The sequence below is a fragment of the Hylobates moloch genome, unplaced genomic scaffold, assembly GCF_009828535.3.
Source record: "Hylobates moloch isolate HMO894 unplaced genomic scaffold, HMol_V3 SCAFFOLD_23, whole genome shotgun sequence".
Taxonomy (NCBI): Eukaryota; Metazoa; Chordata; class Mammalia; order Primates; family Hylobatidae; genus Hylobates; species Hylobates moloch.
In genome coordinates this window covers 31,867,703-31,888,969 of record NW_026652298.1, presented here as the reverse complement: position 1 = coordinate 31,888,969, position 21,267 = coordinate 31,867,703, and the positions used below count along the sequence as shown (strand labels likewise).

At 42.0% G+C, this 21,267-nt stretch overlaps 1 protein-coding gene across 12 annotated transcripts in view; it reads left to right on the top strand.

Annotated features, from left to right (window-relative positions):
- Positions 1 to 21,267, top strand: part of ATF7IP2 (activating transcription factor 7 interacting protein 2) — a 130,743-nt gene that overhangs the window by 90,320 nt on the left and 19,156 nt on the right. For all 12 annotated transcript variants that reach the window (XM_058433954.1, XM_058433953.1, XM_058433951.1 and 9 more), the window contains 2 exons: positions 2,249 to 2,347; positions 18,888 to 19,045. In XM_058433954.1, coding sequence (XP_058289937.1) covers positions 2,249 to 2,347; positions 18,888 to 19,045 — 257 coding nt within the window. The remainder of the gene's footprint in view (positions 1 to 2,248; positions 2,348 to 18,887; positions 19,046 to 21,267) is intronic.

Sequence of the window (21,267 nt, the reverse complement as noted above, 5' to 3'; positions counted from 1 at the left end):
TTTTTTTTTTTTTTTTTTTTTTTTGTAGAGATGAGGTTTCACCATGTTGCCCATGCTGCCCTCAAACTCCTGAGCTCAAGTGATTCTCTAGGCTCAGCCTCCCAAAGTGCTGGGACTACAGGCGTGAGTCACCACACCTGGCCCATTTGAGTCCTTTTAAAAAGAAGAATTTGGTGATATTTTTCATATTAGCAAAGGAAAACAATAAGGGAAGACATACCTGACTCCTGGCCATTAGCCTAATGTAAGAACAAATTATAGGCAATGTAATTTATTATAGCTTAGCAATATTGGCTTTTGAGAAATACGCATAGAACTGTTAGGCATTCTGTGTCAATTGACAGGCTTAATACTTAGGCAGTTTCGGCCAGGTGCAGTGGCTCGTGCCTGTAATCCCAGCACTTTGGGAGGCCAAGGTGGGCAGATCACAAGGTCAAGAGATTGAGACCGTCCTGGCCAACATAGTGAAACCCAATCTCTAATAAAAATACAAAAATTAGTTGGGCATGGTGGTGTGTCCCTGTAGTCCCAGCTACTCGGGAGGCTGAGGCAGGAGAATTGCTTGAACCAGGGAAGCAGACATTGCAGTGAGCAGAGATTGCACCACGGCACTCCAGTTTGCCGATAGCGAGACTCCATCTCAAAAAAAAAAAATTACATAGGTAGTTTCTTTTAAACCTAAATATATCCTTTATTAGAACTTGTACAACGTGTTTCAACCTTTTTTGGACTTTTTGTTTTCCTCTTCTAGTATTGCTTGCTGATTGATGTTTTTAACCACATTAATTTTATTGTAGACCAATTAGAAGTTTGAGTTTTTTGTTTTGTTTTGTTTGAGATGGAATCTCGCTGTGTCGCCCAGGCTGGAGTGCAGTGGTGCAATCTGGGCTTACTGCAAGCTCTGCCTCAGGGTTCACGCCATTCTCCTGCCTCAGCCTACTGTAGTCCCAGTAGCTGGGACTACAGGCGCCCGCCACCATGCCCGGCTAATTTTTTGTAGTTTTAGTAGAGACAGGTTTCACTGTGTTAGCCATGATGGTCTCAATCTCCTGACCTCGTGATCCACCTGCCTCGACCTCCCAAAGTGCTGGGATTACAGGCATGGAGCCACCGCCCCCCGGCCTTTTTTATTTTTTTTTGTTTTTTTTTTAAACAGTTTCACTCTGTCGCCCAGCCTGGAGTGCAGTGGCGTGATCCCGGCTCACTGCAACCTCCACCTCCCAGGTTCAAGCGAGTCTCCTTCCTCAGCCTCCCCAGTAGCTGGGACTACAGGCGCGTGCCACCATGCCTGGCTAATTTTTTGTATTTTTAGTAGAGACGGGTTTCACCGTGTTAGCCATGATGGTCTCAATCTACTGACCTTGTGATCCGCCTGCCTCGGCCTCTCAAAGTGCTGGGATTACAGGCATGAGCCACCGCCCCCGGCCTTTTTTTTTTTTTTTTTTTTTAAACAGAGTCTCACTCTGTTGCCCAGACTGGAGTGCAGTGGCGTGATCTCGGCTCACTGCAACCTCCGCCTCCCAGGTTCAAGCGAGTCTCCTGCCTCAGCCTCCCGAGTAGCTGGGATTACAGGCACCTGCCACTACACCCAGCTAATTTTTTGTATTCTTAGTAGAGATGGGGTTTCTGCATATTGGTCAGGCTGGTCTCAAACTCCTGACCTCAAGTGATCTGCCCACCTCGGCTTCCCAAAGTGCTGGGATTACAGGCGTGCGCCACTGCGCCCGGCCGAAGTTTGAGATTTTTATCTTCCTTACCTTTAATATTATACAAGCACAGGCTGGGCATGGTGGCTGACGCCTGTAATCCCAGCACTTTGGGAGGCAGAGGCGGGTGGATCCTGGGGTCAGGAGTTCAAAACCAGCCTGACCAACATGGAGAAACCCCGTCGCTACTAAAAATACAGAATTAGCCAGGTGTGATGGCACATGCCTGTAATCCCAGCTACTTAGGAGGCTGAGGCAGGAGAATCGCTTGAACCCGGGAGGCAGAGGTTGCAGTCAGTCGAGATCGCACCATTGCACGCCAGCCGGGGCAACAAGAGCAAAACTCCGTCTCAAAAAAAAAAAAATTATATATATATTATACAAGCATAAAATGTGATTTCAAGCTTTTGCATATATTAGAATTTCTCATTTGGGTAGATGGCTAGGTCTTACACAACTACTTTGGCAAATAATTTACCGTCTATCTCTAATGATATATAGTACTCTGGCTTAGTATTTCTTTTTTTCTCTTTTTCTTCTAGGCAAAAATAGCAAAACTTCAAAGACGTATTAAAACAGTATTATTATTTCAAAGGAATTGTTTGAAACCAAACATGTTATCCAGTAATGGAGCCTGTAAGGTTTGTATAAACACACAGGAATTTTAATAATCTATTTGACTCGTATAAGTGGTTTGATTAGAAGAAATGAATATATTTCCAAGCTAGGACAGAAGGCATAAAGGTAAGTAAGTTTTTACTTAGAGTGTTCCCATGAATCTGTCTCTAGAGAAGACACCCTTAGGTAGTACATGCCACTTGTATTTCTTTAGTAAAGGGAGTAGAAAGAGGATTGGTGATTGCCAAGATTGGCTTCCCCCACCCCCATTTTATCATGAAAAGTATCAAATATATAGAGCAAAGTTGAAATTATGTATTTTTAATTATAGTTTAAGTTCTGGGGTACATGAGCAAAATGTGCAGTTGCATTACGTAGGTATACACATGCCATGGTGGTTTGTCGGACGCATCAACCTGTCATCTACATTAGGTATTTCTCCTAATGCTATCCCTCCCCTAGCCCCCCCCCCCCCCGACAGGCCCTGATGTATGATGTTCCCCTCCCTATGTCCATTTGTTCTCATTGTTGAACTCCCACTTATGAGTGAGAACGTGGTGTTTGGTTTTCTGTTCTTGTGTTAGTTTGCTGAGAATGATGGTTTTCAGCTTCATCCATGTCACTGCAAAGGACATGAATTCATCCTTTTTTTTGGCTGCATAGTATTCCATGGTGTATATGTGCCACATTGTCTTTATCCAGTCTATCATTGATGGGCATTTGGGTTGATTCCAAGTCTTTGCTATTGTAAATAGTGCTGCAATAAACATACATGTGCATGTGTCTTTATAGCAGAATGATGTGTAATCCTTTGGGTATATACCCAATAATGGGATTGCTGGGTCATGTGGTAGTTCTGGTTCTATAGATCCTTGAGGAATCGCCACACTGTCTTCCACAGTGGTTGAACTAATTTACACTTTCACCAACAGTATAAAAAGCGTTCCTATTTCTCCACATCCTCTCCAGCATCTGTTGTTTCCTGACTTTTTAATGATCACCATTCTAACTGGCATGAGTTAGTATCTTACTGTGGTTTTGATTTGCATTTCTGTAGTGACCAGTGATGAAGAGCTATTTTTCATATGTTTGTTGGCTGCATAAATGTCTTCTTTGGAGAAGTGTCTGTTCATATCCTTCACCCACTTTTTGATGGGGTTGTTGTTTTCTTGTAAATTTAAGTTCTTTATAGATTCTGGATATTAGCCCTTTGTCAAATGGATAGATTGCAAAAATTTTCTCCCATTCTGTAGGTTGCCTGTTCACTCTGATGATAGTTTCCTTTGCTGCGCAGAATCTCTTTAGTTTAATTAGATCCCGTTTGTCAATTTTGGCTTTTGTTGCTGTTGCTTTTGGTGTTTTAGTCATGAAGTCTTTGCCCATTCCTATGTCCTGTATGTTATTGCCTGTGTTAGAAACAAGAGCTTGGAGTCACAAAGAAAACAAGCACTCAAACAAAAGACTTCTCAGCAAGGCAAATTTACTTCTGCAGAAAGGTGCTGCCTGCATCAGTCATGATCGCAAAAGCATACTGAACAAAGGAAAGCAGGGGATTTTATTCCTAATGCCGTTCCTGTTTCTGTGTCCTCCCCCCATTAATTGGGGTCGGATTGCACAATCTAAACTGATCCCAATTGACTAGATTTAGCATTTAGAATAGGACAAAGAACCAGGACGTTTGTTTGTACCTAACAACTTAAAGTAAGGTGGTGTGGGTCAGCTACAACCTTGGTAGATAGAGTCATGCTTGGGTGTGTTAAAGGCAGGAAAGGTTACTTATAAAATAGAATAAAGGACAAGGAGGGTGAAACCCTTTGAAGAGAAACTTTGTTCCTAACAATTTTCCGCCTCTTGAATTTATACACTTTCTTCTTCAAACTTACCTAACATGTCTTGATTTTGCTGTTCTTCTTGATTGTCTAGAAGTAAAAGCTTGTCAGAACAGGGTGGAAAAGCAATGAGGAAAATTTTAGTAGGGGCTGTTTTTATAAGTTTTATTGTTTTATTGAACTAATCCATGAATAGAAGGTATCATACAGCAGCCAGTGGGAATGAGTACCCTAACTATAATTGCGAGGGAAGTAAAAATAGAAGCCATGAGTCCTTTCCATTTACCAAACCACCTTTGTAACCATCCTGTAAAGGGGTCATTTTCCCCAGAATTCCTGGTTAACTCATTAGATAAGGAGGTGAGACTTTGTAGAGGTTTAGTGATTATTCCATGAGGGGCTGTATTGTTAGAGATGAAGGTACAACATTGGGTTCCTGTCATGATTCAGACTCCCATCTTTTTCTGCTAGTATCATATCTAGTGCCATCCTATTTTCACAGGCCATTTGGCCCTAATTGCTCAGCTGTTCCTTTAATGGCATCCTTAGTATAATTGACAAATTGTTGTTCGGTATAGTAGATATAATTCATCCAATCCACGTTTTTACTAACAGTTACCCACCAGAACAAGGATTCGAACCCTGCAGCTGTTTGGTTTCGTTCTTTAAATTTATCTGGTACCCCCTGTGGGACTCCAGTGGCATCTATATAAACGTGAGAATCAAAAGATCTTGAGGGGCCTCTCTTGTTTTATGGTGGTGTTTTTCCTTTTTCTGGTTGATGGAATGCCAGGGTGAAAGGGATGGCCAATTGAATTAGAGCGCAAGTACTACTCCAGTTATTTGGCAGAGTGTCCAATAAGGGTCCACCACAGTACCACCATACATCCATTCAAGGATAAGTAAGGGCAGACTGATTGGTAAGCTCTTAGAAAGGCTTAAGCTCACTGCATCCCTTTAGGTCTCCAAGAAATGCCAAATTTTCTCCCTGTCGTGAGAGACACAAAGTAAAATTGGCATCGTTAGATGGAAGCTGGGTGGCCCTCAGGGACTGACCTGCAGGGTGCTGGACTTCAGGGTATAGCAGAGAGGGAGCTTGGCATGTCTTATTACCCCAGGCTGTGGGGTGCTAGAAGAGAGCTACCATACAGTCCACGCCCGGTCGATTTGAAGGCCATGCAAGTAGAAAGGGGACAACCTGGGCCTCTGGCCTACCGTGTGCACAAGCGTAACAACTGCTTTTGTTGAGAGTGCAAACAGAATATTCAATTCATTGCATGCAGGCATTTGCTTCTTGGTATCCAGTCTCAATTGCTAAAGTCTGTTTTAAATCTTTTACTTTTACAATAAGGCTTTAGGGCGGCACAGGGACCTTCCGTGAAAGTCCAGCCTTGGTACTGAGTGGTCCAATAAACATGTTCCCAAGAGCTACATGGTTTCAAATACCATGCTAGATGGTCACAATGGTGAGAGTTAGGGGTGGGTTCTGTGTGTTCTAGAGGGCAAGGGCAAAGGTACTTACTTGAAGAGGCTAGTTGCCTTTGGGTTTGTAGGTTCCCACAGAGCATAACAAGACAAGCATCAAATGTAATTGTTTGAGGAAATGATGATCAGGTTACATTGATAATAAAATGTTCCTGGGTAGCTAACGAAAGAAAGAGGAAGCAAGTTGGACAGGTTAAGTTGTTTTGAATATTAGTTTGGAAGGTGTTGGCCCAGGAGTGACAACCTATGACTCCAAAGGGGGTCATGCCTTTTTCACCTGAGTGTGATAGGTCTACCCTTTCTTAATGGCCCAGACTGCTGTCTCAGTGGTTAGGAGCACTAGATAAGGTCCCTCCTAGGTTGGTTCGAGTTTTCTTTCCAGCTTTTGATGAGGACATAATCTCCAGATCGATATGGATGCACTGGGAACTCAAGAGGCAGTGTTTGTGCTAAGAGACCTTGGGTCCTAAAAGAAGACAAAGTAGAAGATAGACCAAGTATGTAATGTCTTTTTGAGGGGCAGTTCAAATTCTGAGCAGGGCAATGGGGAGACACTTGGTCCAAGGCAACGAAGTTTTCAAAATCAATTTAAATGATTCTTTAAAGTTTGGTTCATTTTTTTCTACCTTCCTTGATGAAGGTGGATGCCATGGAGTATGATATTCCCAATTTATTCCTGGAGTTTGAGTAAGCCCTTTAACAATATTTGCAGTGAAACGAGTTCCATTATTTGAATCAATATTTTTTATTATATCAAACCTGGGTACAATATTTTCAGTTAATGCCTTAACTACATTATTAGCAGTTGCATTTGAAAAGGGAATAGCTTCTAGCCAGTGAGTGAGGTGATCTGCTATTACTAGTAGGTATTTTAGATGACCGATTGAGGTATTTCTGTGTAATCAGTTTGGACTGTGGAATGGTCTTAGTCCTGGACGTCTTCCCCCAAGTGGTGATTTTTTTAGAGTTTGCTTATTAGTTTTCTTACATATTAAGCAACTAAATATAACTTGTTTGGTTAGGGTATAAATTCCTATATATCTGTAAACTCTGAGAACTGCATCACACACAGCTTGGGGTCACCAATGGGTACCTTGATGCAGCTGAGACAAGACCTCCTTCATGAGGGGTTTGGATAACATTTCTCTTTGGTCTGATAATACCCATTTCCCTTCTGAGTTTTCTTTAGCCGCTGTTTTTATTAATTTTTCTTTTTCAGTGGAAGAGAAAATGGGGACTGTGGTAGGGGGAGGAAGGCAAGGAGTTAAGTGAAAAACAGGCCTCTCAGAGGAAACAGCCACTCGTTTGGCTATTTGATCTGCAAGGTTATTTCCCCGACTTTCAAAAGAAAGGCTTTTCTGGTGTCCTGGGACGTGGACAATAGCTATTTATTCTGGCAGCTGGAGATTATTTATTTTATTTATTTATTTTTTTGAGACAGGGTTTCACTCTTGTTGCCCAGGCTGGAGTGCAATGGCGTGATCTTGGCTCACATCAACCTCTGCCTCCCAGGTTCAAGCAATTCTCCTGCCTCAGCCTCCCAAGTAGCTGGGATTACAGGCATGTGCCACTGTGCCCGTCTAATTTTTTTGAATTTTTAGTAGAGACAAGATTTCTTTATGTTGGTCAGGCTGGTCTCAAACTCCCGACCTCAGGTGATCTGCCCACCTCGGCCTCCCAAAGCACTGGGGTTACAGGCGTGAGCCACCACACCTGGCCCTGGAGATTATTTAATACATGGGTGATTAACTCTTTGTGAATTAGGTCTTGACCTTTGCTATTAATAAGGCCTTGTTTGGTCCAAATTTTTCCAAAAGTGTGAGCTACCCTGAAAGCATACTTGGAATCAGTATAAATAGTCCCTTCTTGGTTCTGCAAGTGCTTTAGGCTTGATCTAATGCAAACAATTCACATGTTTGGGCAGACCAATTATTGGGCAGTCTTCCTGACTCCTTCAAGGGCTTCCCCACTGATTGACTACTGAGTACCCATTATATCTTTTTCCTTCAGTTACTCAGGAAGAGCCACCTATAAATAAGTGCTGCCCTGTTTTGAAAGGGGTCTCTCTTAAATTAGGCCTAACTTTTGTATGGTAATTAATTAATCTAAACACTCATGTTCAGGTCTCTTTGGATTTGGATCTCCAGTCAAGAAACCTGCTGGGTTAAGTGAATTATCAGTGGATAGTGTTAAATAATCTCTTTCTAACAGGATAGCTTCATATTTTAAAATTCTTGAGTCAGTAAGCCACCTTCCTGCCTTTTGATTTAAGATAGTTCTAACTTGACGAGGTGTGATTACAACCAACTTTCCCCCAAAGGTTAGTTTTTGACTTGTTCCCTCCAGTCTTTAGGGGGTGAAGGAGTACAGGTCCTTGCCACCAACACAGGGCATAACCTATTTCCTCTTGGGAGGTAGGGCTCTTACTATTAATATGTTCTATTGAAAGCTGACAAATCCAATCCTCATATGACCCAAACTTTGGCCAGAAAACTGAGGGTTCGAGGATTGGTTCCTGAGTCCAAATGAAACAATATTTTATCATCTGTTGCTTTTTCTTGTGTTTAGTCTTTTCATTATCTTTCCAATATTTTAATATAAGCCCTAGGGGACTATCAGGGGGAATGTTATTGCTGCTAGTGTTATCCTTTTTATGCCCTACCTTATTTGGGGTATTTCCCATCTTAGGGGTTTTGGGGTGAGGCTCAATATCCCCTATTGGAAATTTCTTGCCTTCCCGACTATTGGAAGTTTGTGTGAGGCTCAGTGCCCCCTACTGGAGATTTCTTGCCTTTCCTTTCCTACAGCCTCAACCCGCCCCCCAACCACTGGAGGTTTCTTGCACTCTTCTCCTTTTGCTTCGTCTTCTCTGGCCACTTCCCCAGAGGGAATTTAGGTCTCTCTTAACATTGATGGATCAGTATAAAACCCTGACGGGACCCCCGAAGGGCCGCCATAAGCCATATGAGTTGACCACGGAACTGCAGATTGGACTCACTCACTCCACACAGCAGTAGTGCTTGTTACCATTCACGCGCTTTCAACCTCCAAGATATCCCAACCATCAAGGAAGCACTTCACAGCCCCAGCGGGTTTTCTTACCTTGGTCTGTGCACATAGTTATCTGGTGGCCACAGTATTTGTAGTCCTTCTCTTCTCGCGTTGCTGAGATTCCAGGTTTATTTGTCACAACGGGTGGGTCTCAGTCTCCATCCAGCCTTTGAGGCCACTGCACTGAGTCAGTGGGATGCATCCCCCCCAGAAGATGACCGGAGACCCTTCCCCAGAGGAGAATGGGATCCCAGGCAGGGCCCCCAAATTGTTAGAAATGAACTGGGAGTTGCAAAGAGAACGAACACTCGAAAGACTTCTCAGCAAGGTAAATTTACTTCTGCAGAAGGGTGCTGCCTGCATCAGTCACAATCACAAGAGCACACCGAACAAAGGAAAGCAGGGGTTTTTATTCCTAATTCCGTTCCTGTTTCTGTGTCCTCCCTGCCTCCCCCCACCTCCCCCGTTAATTGGGGTCAGACCGCACAATCTAAACAGATCACAATTGACTAGATTTAGCATTTAGAATAGGACAAAGAACCAGGAAGTTTATTGTTTGTAGCTAACAACTTGAAGTGAGGTAGTGTGGGTCGGCTTCAAGCTTGGTGGATGGAGGCATGCCTGGGCCTGTTAAAGGCAGGAAAGATTACTTATAAAATAGAACAAAGGACAAGGGGTGTGAAATCCTTTGAAGAGAAAATGTTCCTAACACCTAGGTTTTCTTCTAGGGCTTTTATGGTTTTAGGTCTTGTGGTTAAGTCTTTAATCCATCTTAAGTTAATTTTTGTATAAGGTATAAGGAAGGGGTCCAGTTTCAGTTTTCTGCATATGGCTAACCAGGTTTCCCAACACCATTTATTAAATAGGGAATCCTTTCCCCATTGCTTGTTTTTGTCAGGTTTGTCAAAGATCAGATGGTTGTAGATAGGTGGTGTTATTTCTGAGGTCTCTGTTCTGTTCCATTGGTCTATATATCTGTTTTGGTACCAGTACCATTCTGTTTTGGTTGCTGTAGCCTTGTAGTATAGTTTGAAGTCAGGTAGTGTGATGCCTCTGGCTTTGTACTTTTTGCTTAGGACTGTCTTGGCTATGTGGGCTCTTTTTTGGTTCCATATGAAGTTTTAAGTATTTTTTTCCAATTCTGTGAAGAAAGTCAATGGTAGCTTGGTGGGGATAGCATTGAATCTATAAATTACTTTGGGCAGTATGGCCGTTTTCACAGTATTGATTCTTCCTATCCATTAGCATGGAATGTTTTCCATTTATTTGTGTCCTCTCTTATTTCTTTGAGCAGTGGTTTGTAGTTCTCCTTGAAGAGGTCCTTCACATCCCTTGTAAGTTGGATTCCTAGGTATTCTCTTTGTAGCAATTGTGAGTTCAAATGGGAGTTCACTCATGATTTGGTTCTCTGTTGTTGTTATGTAGGAATGCTTGTGATTTTTGCCATTGATTTTGTATCTTGAGACTTTGCTGAAGTTGCCTATCAGCTTAAGGAGATTTGGGGCTGAGACGATGGGGTTTTCTAAATATACAGTCATGTTATCTGCAAACAGAGACAATTTGACTTCCTCTCTTCTTATTTGAATACCCCATATTTCCTTCTCTTGCCTGATTGCCCTGGCCAGAACTTCCAATACTATGTTGAATAGGAGTAGTGAGAGAGAGGGCATCCTTCTCTTGTGCCAGTTTTCAAAGGGAATGCTTCCAGTTTCTGCCCATTCAGTATGATATTGGCTGTGGGTTTGTCATAAATAGCTCTTATTATTTTGAGATATGTTCCATCAATACCTAGTTTATTGGGAGTTTTTAGCATGAAGGGTGTTGAATTTTGTCAAAGGCCTTTTCCGCATCTATTGAGATAATCATGTGGTTTTTGTCATTGGTTCTGTTTATGTGATGGATTAAGTTTATTGATTTGTGTATGTTGAACCAGCCCTGCATCCCAGGTATGAAGCCAACTTGATCGTGGTGGATAAGCTTTTTGATGTGCTACTGGATTCGGTTTGCCAGTATTTTATTGAGGATTTTCACATTAATGTTCATCAGTGATATTGGCCTGAAATTTTCTTTCATTGTGTCTCTGCAAGGTTTTGGTATGAGGATAATGCTGGACTCATAAAATGAGTTAGGGAGGATTCTGTCCTTTTCTATTCTTTGGAATGGTTTCAGAAGGAATGGTACCAGCTCCTCTTTGTACCTCTGGTAGGATTCGGCTGTGAATCCATCTGGTCCTGGACTTTTGGTTGGTAGACTATTAATTACTGCCTCAATTTCGGAACTTGTTATTGGTCTTTTCAAGACTTTGATTTTCTTCCTGCTTCAGACTTGGGAGGGTGTATGTGTCCAGGAATTTATACATTTATTCTAGATTTTCTAGTTTATTTGCATAGAGGTGTTCTATTATTCTCTGATGGTAGTCTGTATTTCTGTGGGATCGGTGGTGATAGCCCCTTTATGATTTCTTATTGTGTCTATTTGATTCTTCTATTTTTTCTTCTTTATTTGTCTGGCTAGCGGTCTATTTTGTTGGATCTTAAAAAAAAAAAAAAACCCAGCTCCTGGATTCATTGATTTTTGTTTGTTTGTTTGTTTTTAAGGGTTTTTCATGTCTCTGTCTCCTTCAGTTCTGCTCTGATCTTAGAGTTATTTCTTGTCTTCTGCTAGCTTTTGAATTTGTTTGCTCATGATTCTCTAGTTCTTTTAATTTTGATGTTAGGGTGTCGATTTTAGATCTTTCCCGCTTTCTCTTGTGGGCATTTAGTGCTATAAATTTCCCTCTGAACACTGCTTTAAATGTGTCCCAGAGATTCTGGTACATTGTGTATTTGGTCCCATTGGTTTCAAAGAACATCTTTATTTCTGCTTTAATTTTGTTATTTATCCAGTAGTCATTCAGGAGCAAGTTGTTCAGTTTCCTTGTAGTTGTGTGGTTTTGAGTGAGTTTCTTAATACTGAGTTCTAATTTGATTGCACTGTGGTCTGAGAGACTGTTAGGATTTCCATTCTTTTGCATTTGCTGAGGAGTGTTTTAATTCCAATTATGTGGCCAGTTTTAGAATAAGTATGATGAGGTGCTGAGAAGAATGTATATTCTATTGATTTGGGGTGGAGAGTTCTGTAGATGTCTATTAGGTCCACTTGGTCCAGAGTTGAGTTCTAGTCCTGAATATCCTTGTTAATTTTCTGTCTCGTTGATCTGTCTAATATTGACAATGCGTTGTTAAAGTCTCCCACTATTACTGTCTGGGAGTCTTAAGTTTCTTTGTAGGTCTTTAACAACTTGCTTTGTGAATCTGGGTGTTCCTGTATTGGGTGCATATATATTTATGATAGTTAGCTCTTCTTGTTGCATTGATCCCTTTACCATTACGTAATGCCCTTCTTTGTCTCTTTTGATCGTTGTTGGTTTAAAGTCTGTTTTATCAGAGACTAGGACTGCAACCCCTGCTTTTTTTTTTTTTGTTTTCCATTTGCTTGGTAGATCTTCCACCATCCCTTTATTTTGAGCCTATGTGTGTCTTTGCATGTGAGATGGATCTCCTGAATACAGCACACCAGTGGGTCTTGACTCTTTATCCAATTTTCCAGTCTGTGTCTTTTAATTGGGGTATTTAGCCCATTTACATTTAAGGTTAATATTGTTACGTGTGAATTTCATCCTGTCATTATGATGCTAGCTGGTTATTTTGCCGGTTAGCTGATGCAGTTTCTTCCCAGAGTCGATGGTCTTTACAATTTGGTGTGTTTTTGCAGTGGCTGGTACCAGTTGTTCCTTTCCACGTTTAGTGCTTCTTTCAGGAGCTCTTGTAAGGCAGGCCTAGTGGTGACAAAATCTGTCAGCATTGGCTTGTCTATAAAGGATTTTATTTCTCCTTCACTTATGAGGCTTAGTTTGGCTGGATATGAAATTCTGGGTTGAAAATTCTTTTCTTTAAAAATGTCGAATATTGGCCCCCACTCTCTTCTGGCTTGTAGGGTTTCTGCAGAGAGATCTGCTGTTAGTCTGATGGGCATCCCTTTGTGGGTAATCTTACCTTTCTCTCTGGCTGCCCTTAACGTTTTTTCTTTCATTTCAACCTTGGTGAATCTGACGATTATGTGTCTTAGGGTTGCTCTTCTGGAGGAGTGTCTTTGTGGTGTTCTCTGTATTTCCTGAATTTGAATGTTGGCCTGTCTTGCTAGGTTGGGGAAGTTCTCCTGGATAATATCCTGCAGAGTGTTTTCTAACTTGGTTCCCTTCTCCCTGTCACTTTGAGGTACAACAATCAAACGTAGATGTGGTCTTTTCACATAGTCCCATATTTCTTGGAGGCTTTGTTCGTTCCTCTCTAATCTTGTCTTCTCGCTTTATTTCATTAAGTTGATCTTCAATCTCTGATATCTTTTCTTCCGCTTGATCAGTTCAGCTGTTAATACTTGTGTATGCTGCATGAAGTTCTCATACCATATTTTTCAGCTCCATCAGGTCATTTATATTCTTCTCTAAACTGGTTATTCCAGTTAGCAATTTGTCTAACCTTTTTTCGAGGTTCTTAGCTTCCTTGTATTGAGTTTAGAAGATGCTCGTTTAGGCTGGGTGCACTGGCTCACACCTGCAATCCCAGCACTTTGAGAGGTCTAGAGGGGCACAAGGTCAAAAGTTCGAGACCACCCTAGCCAATATAGTGAAACCTCATCTCTACTAAAAATACAAAAAATTAGCTGGGCGTGGTGGTGCGTGCCTGTAGTCCCAGCTACTCAGGAGGCTATGCAGAAGAATCGCTTGAACCCGGGAGGCAGAGGTTGCAGTGAGCCAAGATCGCTCCACTACACTCCAGCCTGGGTGACAAGAGCAAAGCTCCGTGTCAAAAAAAGTGCTCCTTTAGCTCATTGGCATTTGTTATTACCCAAAGCCTACTTCTGTCAATTCGCCTGAAGCCTACTTCTGTCAATTCGCCACCCTCATTCTCTGTCCTGTTTTGGTCTGTTGCTGGCAAGTAGTTGTGATCCTTTGGAGGAGAAGAGGCATTCTCGTTTTTGGAATTTTCAGCCTTTTTGGGCTGGTTTCTCCCCCTCTTCGTGGATTTGTCTGCCTTTGGTCTTTGATGTTGGTGACCTTCGGATGGGGTCTCTGAGTGGACATCCTTTTTGTTGATGTTGATGCTATTCCTTTCTGTTTGTTACTTTTCTTTCTATCAGGCCCCTGTGCTGCAGGTCTGCTTGAGGTCCACTCCAGACCTTGTTTGCCTGGGTATCACCAGTGGAGGCTGCAGAACAGCAAAGATTGCTGCCTGTTCCTTCCTCTGGAAGCTTCATCCCAGAGGGTCACTGACAGATGCCAGCCAGAGCTCTCCTCTATGAGGTGTCTGTTGGCCCCTACTGGGAGGCATCTCCCAGTCAGGATACACGGGGGTCAGGGACCTACTTGAGGAGCCAGTCTGACACTTAGCAGAGCTCAAACGCTATGCTGGGAGATCCACTGATCCGCTGCTCTCTTCAGAGTCCTGTCCGGCAGGGACATTTAAGTCTGCTGAAGCCCTCAGCCGCCCCTTCCCCCAGGTGCTCTGTCCCAGGGAGATGGGGGTTTTATCTATAAGCTCCTGACTGGGGCTGCTGCCTTTCTTTCAGCGATGCCCTGCCCAGAGAGAAGAAATCTAGAGAGGCAGTCTGGCCACAGTGGCCTTGCTGAGCTGCAGTGGGCTCGGCCCAGTTCAAACTTCCCAGTGGCTTTGTTTACACTATGAGGGGGAAACCACCTACTCAAGCCTCAGCAATGGTGGATGCGCCTCCCCTCACCAAGCTTGAGCATCCCAGGTCAACCTCAGACTGCTGTGCTGGCACCGAGAATTTCAAGCCAGTGGATCTTAGCTTGCTGGGCTCCGTTGGGGGTGGGACCTGCCGAGCCAGAACACTTGGCTCCCTGGCTTCAGCCCCCTTTGCAGAAGAGTGATTGGTTCTGTCTCACTGGCGTTCCAGGCACCACTAGGGTATGGAAAAGAAAAACTCCTGCAGCTAGCTCAGTGTCTGCCCTAACAGCCACTCAGCTTTGTGCTTGAAACCCAGGGCCCTGGTAGCATAGGCACCAGAGGGAATCTCCTGGTCTGTGGGTTGTGAAGACCATGGGAAAAATGCAGTATCTGGGCTGGAGTGTACCGTTCCTCACGGCATAGTCCATCACGGCTTCCCTTGCGTAGGGAAGAGAATTCCCTGAGCCATTGTACTTCCCTGGTGAGAGGCCCACCCTGCTTTGGCTCGACATCCGTGGCTACACCCACTGTCCAACCAGTCCCAATGAGATGAACCAGGTACCTCAGTTGGAAATGCAAAAATCACCTATCTTCTGCATCAGTCACTGGGAGCTGCAGACCGGAGCTGTTCCTATTCAGCCATCTTGCCAGCAATCCGAAATAATTTTAATGAATACTTGTATACTCAGCACTTAGATTCTGAAAACTGAGCAAGGAGCTTTCTTTTTTTATTTATTGATTTTTTTCAGATGGAGTTTCACTCTTGTTGCCCAGGCTGGAGTGCAGTGGCACGATCTCAGCTCACCGCAACCTCCATCTCCTGGGTTCAAGTGATTCTCCTACCTCAGCCTCCCACGTAGCTGGGATTACAGGCATGTGCCAGCACACCTGGCTAATTTTGTATTTTTAATAGAGACAGGGTTTCTCCATGTTGGTCAGGCTGGTCTTGAACTCCCGACCTCATGTAATCCGCTTGCCCTGACCTCAGGTGATCCACCTGCCTCGGCCTCCCAAAGTCCTGGGATTACAGGCGTGAGCCACTACACCTGGCCCGCAGCTTTCTTCATAAGAAGGATTTTACGTCAGAATCCAATTCTTTCATAGGTACAGAGCCATTCAGATTTTTTTTTCCATCTTTTATCAGTTTCGTAAGTTATCTGTGTAAGGAATTTATCCATGTTTTCTAAATTATTGAATTCACTGTCAAAGTTGTTAGTAAAATTCACTTGTCCTAGGCTGGGCGTGGTGGCTCACGCCACGCCTATAATCTCAGCACTTTGGGAGGCCGAGGCGGGCAGATCAAGAGATCAGAATTTCGAGACCAGCCTTGCTAACACGGTGAAACCCCATCTCAATTAAAAATACAAAAAATTAGCCGGGCATGCTGGCAGGTGCCTGTAATCCCAGCTACTCAGAAGGCTGAGGCAGAAGAATCGCTTCAACCCGCGAGGTGGAGGTTGCAGTGAGCCGAGGTCATGCCACCGCACTCCAGCCCGGTGACAGTGTGAGACTCCATCTCAAAAAAAAAAAAAAAAAAAAAAATTTCTTGTCCTTTTAATGTTTGGGGTTCTACAGTGTATCACTGTACTTTGTTTCTGATATGGGTTAATCTGTATTTTTATATTTATTATTTTTCCTTTTTGATCAACCAAATTTTGTTATTTCTATCATTTGTTTTATTTTGATTCCTGTTTTTTTTTTTAATTGTCTTTCTTTTGCTGACTTTAGTTATAATTTGTTCTTTTTCCAGGTTTTTAAGAGACCTTTTCTAACATTAAACATTTAAAGCTAAATTTCCTTCTAAGCATCACTTTTTCTAAGCATCTTCTTAGTGGTTAGATTATGTACTACTTAATGCAAAGATTATAATCTTTGATACATCATATCTTTGTTTTCCATCAGTTCAAAATGATTTATAATGTTCCTTGTATTCTTTGACGTATGAATTATTTGGAAGTGTGGGTTTAATTTCAAAATATTTGTGACTTCTAGGTATTTTATTTTTATAATACCTGATTTCATTTGGTCAGAGAACATACTATGTAAAACTTAAATTTTGAAAGTTAAACTTATAGGCCAGCATATTATTTTACTTGATGAATGTTCCATGTACAGAATGTTGGTTCTAATGTTCTGTAAACGTAATGTTTGAGTTAATTGTGCCAAGATGGTTGATAGTGGTTTTTCGACCTTCTACAGCTGTGGTAGATGGAAAAAATGGTCCCTGCAAGATGTCCATGACCTAATTCCCAGAACTTGTGAATGTTACCTTACATGGTGAGAAGAGTCTTTGTAGGTATTATTAAATTAAGTACCTTCAGAGAATGGGTAGTTAATCCTGGATTATCTGTGTGGGCTCATTTTAATCAAAAGGGTTCTTACAAAAAAGGTGGCAAGAAGGTCAAAGGCAGAAAAAAGAAATGGGACAATGGAAGCAGAGGCTAGAATGAAGTATACTGAAGATGGAGGGGGGCCTCAAGTCCAGAAACGCAGGCAGCCTCCAGAAGGAAGGCCAGTACCTTGATTTTAGCTTAGTAAAACTGACTTCAAACTTTTGGCTTCTAAAACTGTGATAAAATAAGCCATGCAGTTTGTGGTAATTTGTTAAGGTAACTTCAGAAAATTCACAGAGAATTTGGTACCAGGAAGTATGGGGTGCTGCTGTAACCAATACCTAAAAATGTGAAAGTGGCTTTGGAGTAGGGTAATGCATAGAGACTAGAGGAGTTTTGAGGAGCATGCTTTATAAAAAGCCTAGATTACCTTGAACAGACTCTTAGTAGAAATTTGGAAGTTAAAGACTGCCCATGGGGGTTAAAAGGAAATGAGGAGCGCAGTGGAGAAAACCTACCATGGACTTAGTACCTAGATCTTCATAAACAAACTTTTGGTAGAAATATACACATTAAAAGCATTGTTGGTGAGGACTTGAAAGAAAGTGAGGATACGTGTTATTGGAAACAAGAGGAAAGGGGATTTGTGTTACATAGTGGTAGGAAGTTTAGTTGCATTGTATCGTACAGTTACATGGAAAGCAGAACTTGTAAACAATGAAGTTGGATTTTGTTTGACTTACGAGATTTTATTCCTTTTTTTTTATTATTATTTTTTATTTTTTTTGGAGTCAAAGTCTGGCTCTGTTGCCCAGGCTGGAGTGCAGTGGCACAATCTCTGCTCACTGCAATATCCGCCTCCTGGGTTCAATCAATTCTCGTGCCTTAGCCTCCTGAGTAGCTGGGATTACAGGGGCGTATGAGGTTTCTGAGCAAAGTGTTGAAGGTTTGGCCTGATTTCCTCTTGCTGCTTTTTACAATGTGAGAAAAAAAAAAGAAAAATTGAAGAAGAAACAAACTGTTTAGCAGAAAGAAACCAGGACTTAATGATTTAGGCAATTCTCAGCCTGACCAGATTGCAGAAGACTCTAAGAGGCTCGCTATCAGAAGAGTATGCCCTGGAGAGAAAGTCCAGATTTTAGCTGGACACCCTTTTGCTAGTGCCTTGGAAGGATCAAATGTCTCAGTATCCAGTCACATGGAGGGCTGTTTGAAAACACTAAGCATAGGACTCTCTTTCAGCAGGAAGTTCCCATTTAGGTTTAGTGTTTAGATCCTGGCCTCTTCGTTTAAGCTGCGGTTTTAATGACAGTTTACTTTTCAGAGCTCTTACAGTGCCATACTGCTTAGCTTCATTCTTCTGGCTCCACTGGGTCTCCCATTTAGCCCCTGCCGGTGGGACCTCAATCCCCAGTGCCGTTGGGTGGGAAATTCAGGAATAGTTGGCCTATGGTCACTACCACTGCAACGGATTGGGCCTGCCATTGCCCCAGATGTCAGATGAGCACCCAACTGATAGTGCTGCTGTGGTGAATTGGGCCCCCGATCCTGCAAGTATGGAATTGGGGGGTTAGCCACCACTGCTACAGGTTTGGGGCAACGGATGGGTGCCTGGCTTCCATGGCATCCAGTGCATTTTTGTTCATGCTGTCCCTTGATCCTTTTGAATTAATGTACATATATATTTACATATATATAAAATGCTGCAAGTTCTCAACCAAAGCTGAGAACACTGAATGTTTCAGCTTCAAGTTTTAAAGCAAGTTAGCAATCTGAGATATTTCTAGTCTTTATTAAAAGTATAACAAAAGTAAAATTTTCTTAAGTATAGTGTTTATTAGTTCCTAAAACTTAGTCTAATAGGAATAAAGTGTTGTCTAACTACCTGAACATTTGTTTTTCCTTCTTTCCATCCAAGCTAGGAAGTTGATGTATACCATCATTTTTATTTCTTCGGAGTTTTTAAAAATTCATTTTGGCAGGCAAATCACAATCATGGTCATCAGCCAGCGAAATACATGTGATTTAACTTATGTTTTGCCATATGTATGCAAGAATACTTTGAAAATGCTAATTTTGTTTGGAAGGATACAGTTGGTAAAATTCCCCTCAACTGCTTTTTTCTCACCTATTTAATAGGTTGCAAATTCAGAGGCTATAATTTTGGATAAGAATTTGGAGTCAGTTAATAGTCCAATTGAAAAGTCTTCTGTGAATTATGAGCCTTCTAACCCTTCCGAAAAAGGAAGTAAAAAAATTAATTTGTCACCAGATCAAAATAAGTCTGTTTCTGAAAGGTAGGTGTTTCTGCAAAAATGCATAAATTTATCTAAATCTATAATAATGAATTTTTTCTTCATTACAGTTTTGGATCTTTATAATATTGATTATTCTTAACATTCACTCTTAAAATGTCCTGTAGTTTTACTTTTACATATTATACTTCAGTTATGGGGGTTTTTTTTGGTTTTTGGGTTTTGTGGGTTTTTTTGAGATAGGGTCTCACTTTGTTGTCCAGGCTGGAGTATAGTGGTACAATCATGGCTCACTGCAGCCTTGACCTCCTGGGCTCAAGTGATCTTTCACCCCAGCCTCCCAAGTAACTGGGAGTACAGGTGTGCAATCACCATGCTGGGCTAATTTTTTATATTTTTTACAGAGGCAGGGCTTCACCATGTTGCCCAGGCTGGTCTGGAATTCCTGGGCTCAGGCAATCTGCCTGCCTCGGCCTCCCAGAGTGCTGGGATTACCGGTGTGAGCCACTGTGCCTGGTCCTATACTTGAGTTTTTAAAAAGAGGAAAACATACAATCAAAAATAAGTAGATTAAATGATGGCCATTGTTTGAAGAACACCCTTTCCCACAAATAACTATGCATACACAAGGAGACTCGAGAACAAAGGAGAAGCATTACAGATCTAAACCATTTATGTTTGTTTTGGGGGATGTAACATGCAGTTGTGACCCTTCAGGAGATGCCCTAATATTCTGTAATATTGGGCCCACATTTTAGTTTTAAGCCAGGAAGCTGCTGTGAAGGAGGCATTTAGTTGATGAAGGCAAGAGCCACATTTCAGTGACACTTTGCAGTGTGACCCCTTATTGATCCATGTGCTGAGACTCATGAAGTAACAAAAAATAAAAAGTGCTAGTAATGGAAATGAAAAAGACACCATTAAAATAGTGCTTTATAGAAAAATATATCCAATTTAGCAGTGGTTTGTGTCTTTTATATGAACAAATCTATCTCATGTTCTATTCTGAAGGAAGAACCCTGCGATTTCTAAAACTGTTTGAGGCAGCACTCTCAGCCCAAGGTGAATGTGCGGATAGGTGTAACAAATGTGTAACTTGATTCTGATGGCTTTTATGGTGAGTTTTATAAAATATTTAAACAAGAAATAACAGCACCTTTGAGCAAACTCTTCCAAAGGATAGAAAAAAAGGGAACGTTCTTCAGCTCATTTTATGAGACTAGCATAACCCTAATACTATTATAAAATCAATTTTAAAATTTTACACAAATGGAAAATTATAGCCTGCTTTAAACCACAAAAGAGATGCAGGTGTCCTAAAGAAGATAACTAGTAAACCAAGTTCAATAGTCTACAAAGTTGAGTTTGACTCAAGAGTACGGGAACCTTGGTTTAACAATTAAACATCAATTAATGTGGCTGGGCCCAGTGGCTCATGCCTGTAATCCCAGCACTTTGGGAGGCTGAGGCAGGTGGATCACTTGAGGTCAGGAGTTTGAGACCAGCCTGACCAACATGGTGAAACTCCATCTCTACTAAGAAAAATAATAATAATACAAAAATTGGCCAGACACAGTGGCTCATGCCTGTAATCCCAGCTCTGGGAGGCCAAGGCGGGCAGATCACCTGAGGTCGGGAGTTCAAGACTAGCCTGAACAACATGGAGAAACCCTGTCTCTACTAAAAATACAAAATTAGACCGAGTGCAGTGGCTCACGCCTGTAATCCCAGCACTTTGGGAGGCCGAGGTGGGTGGATCACGAGGTCAGGAGATCGAGACCATCCTGGCTAACATGGTGAAACCCAGTCTCTACTAAAAATACAAAAAATTAGCCGGGCATGGTGGCAGGCGCCTGTAGTCCCAGCTACTCAGGAGGCTGAGGCAGGAGAATGGCGTGAACCTGGGAGGCAGAGCTTGCAGTGAGCTGGGATCACACCACTGCGCTCCAGCCTGGGTGACAGAGCAAGCCTCCATCTCAAAAAGAAAAAAAAAAAAAAAAAATGTGATTTGCCTGGAGAAAAACCATTATCAACTCACTATAGATGCAGGACTTGATGAAATACCCATTTATGATTAAAATAAATTCGTGGCAAACTCAGAATTAAGAGGTAACTTCTTTAATCTGACAAAAATTATCTACAAAATCCCTAAGACAAATCTGATGGTAAAACATTGGAAGTGTTCCTTGGAGATACAAAAGAAAGATGCCTGCTGTCAACATTTTATATAACATACTGGATGTCTTAGCTAATGCAAGAATGCC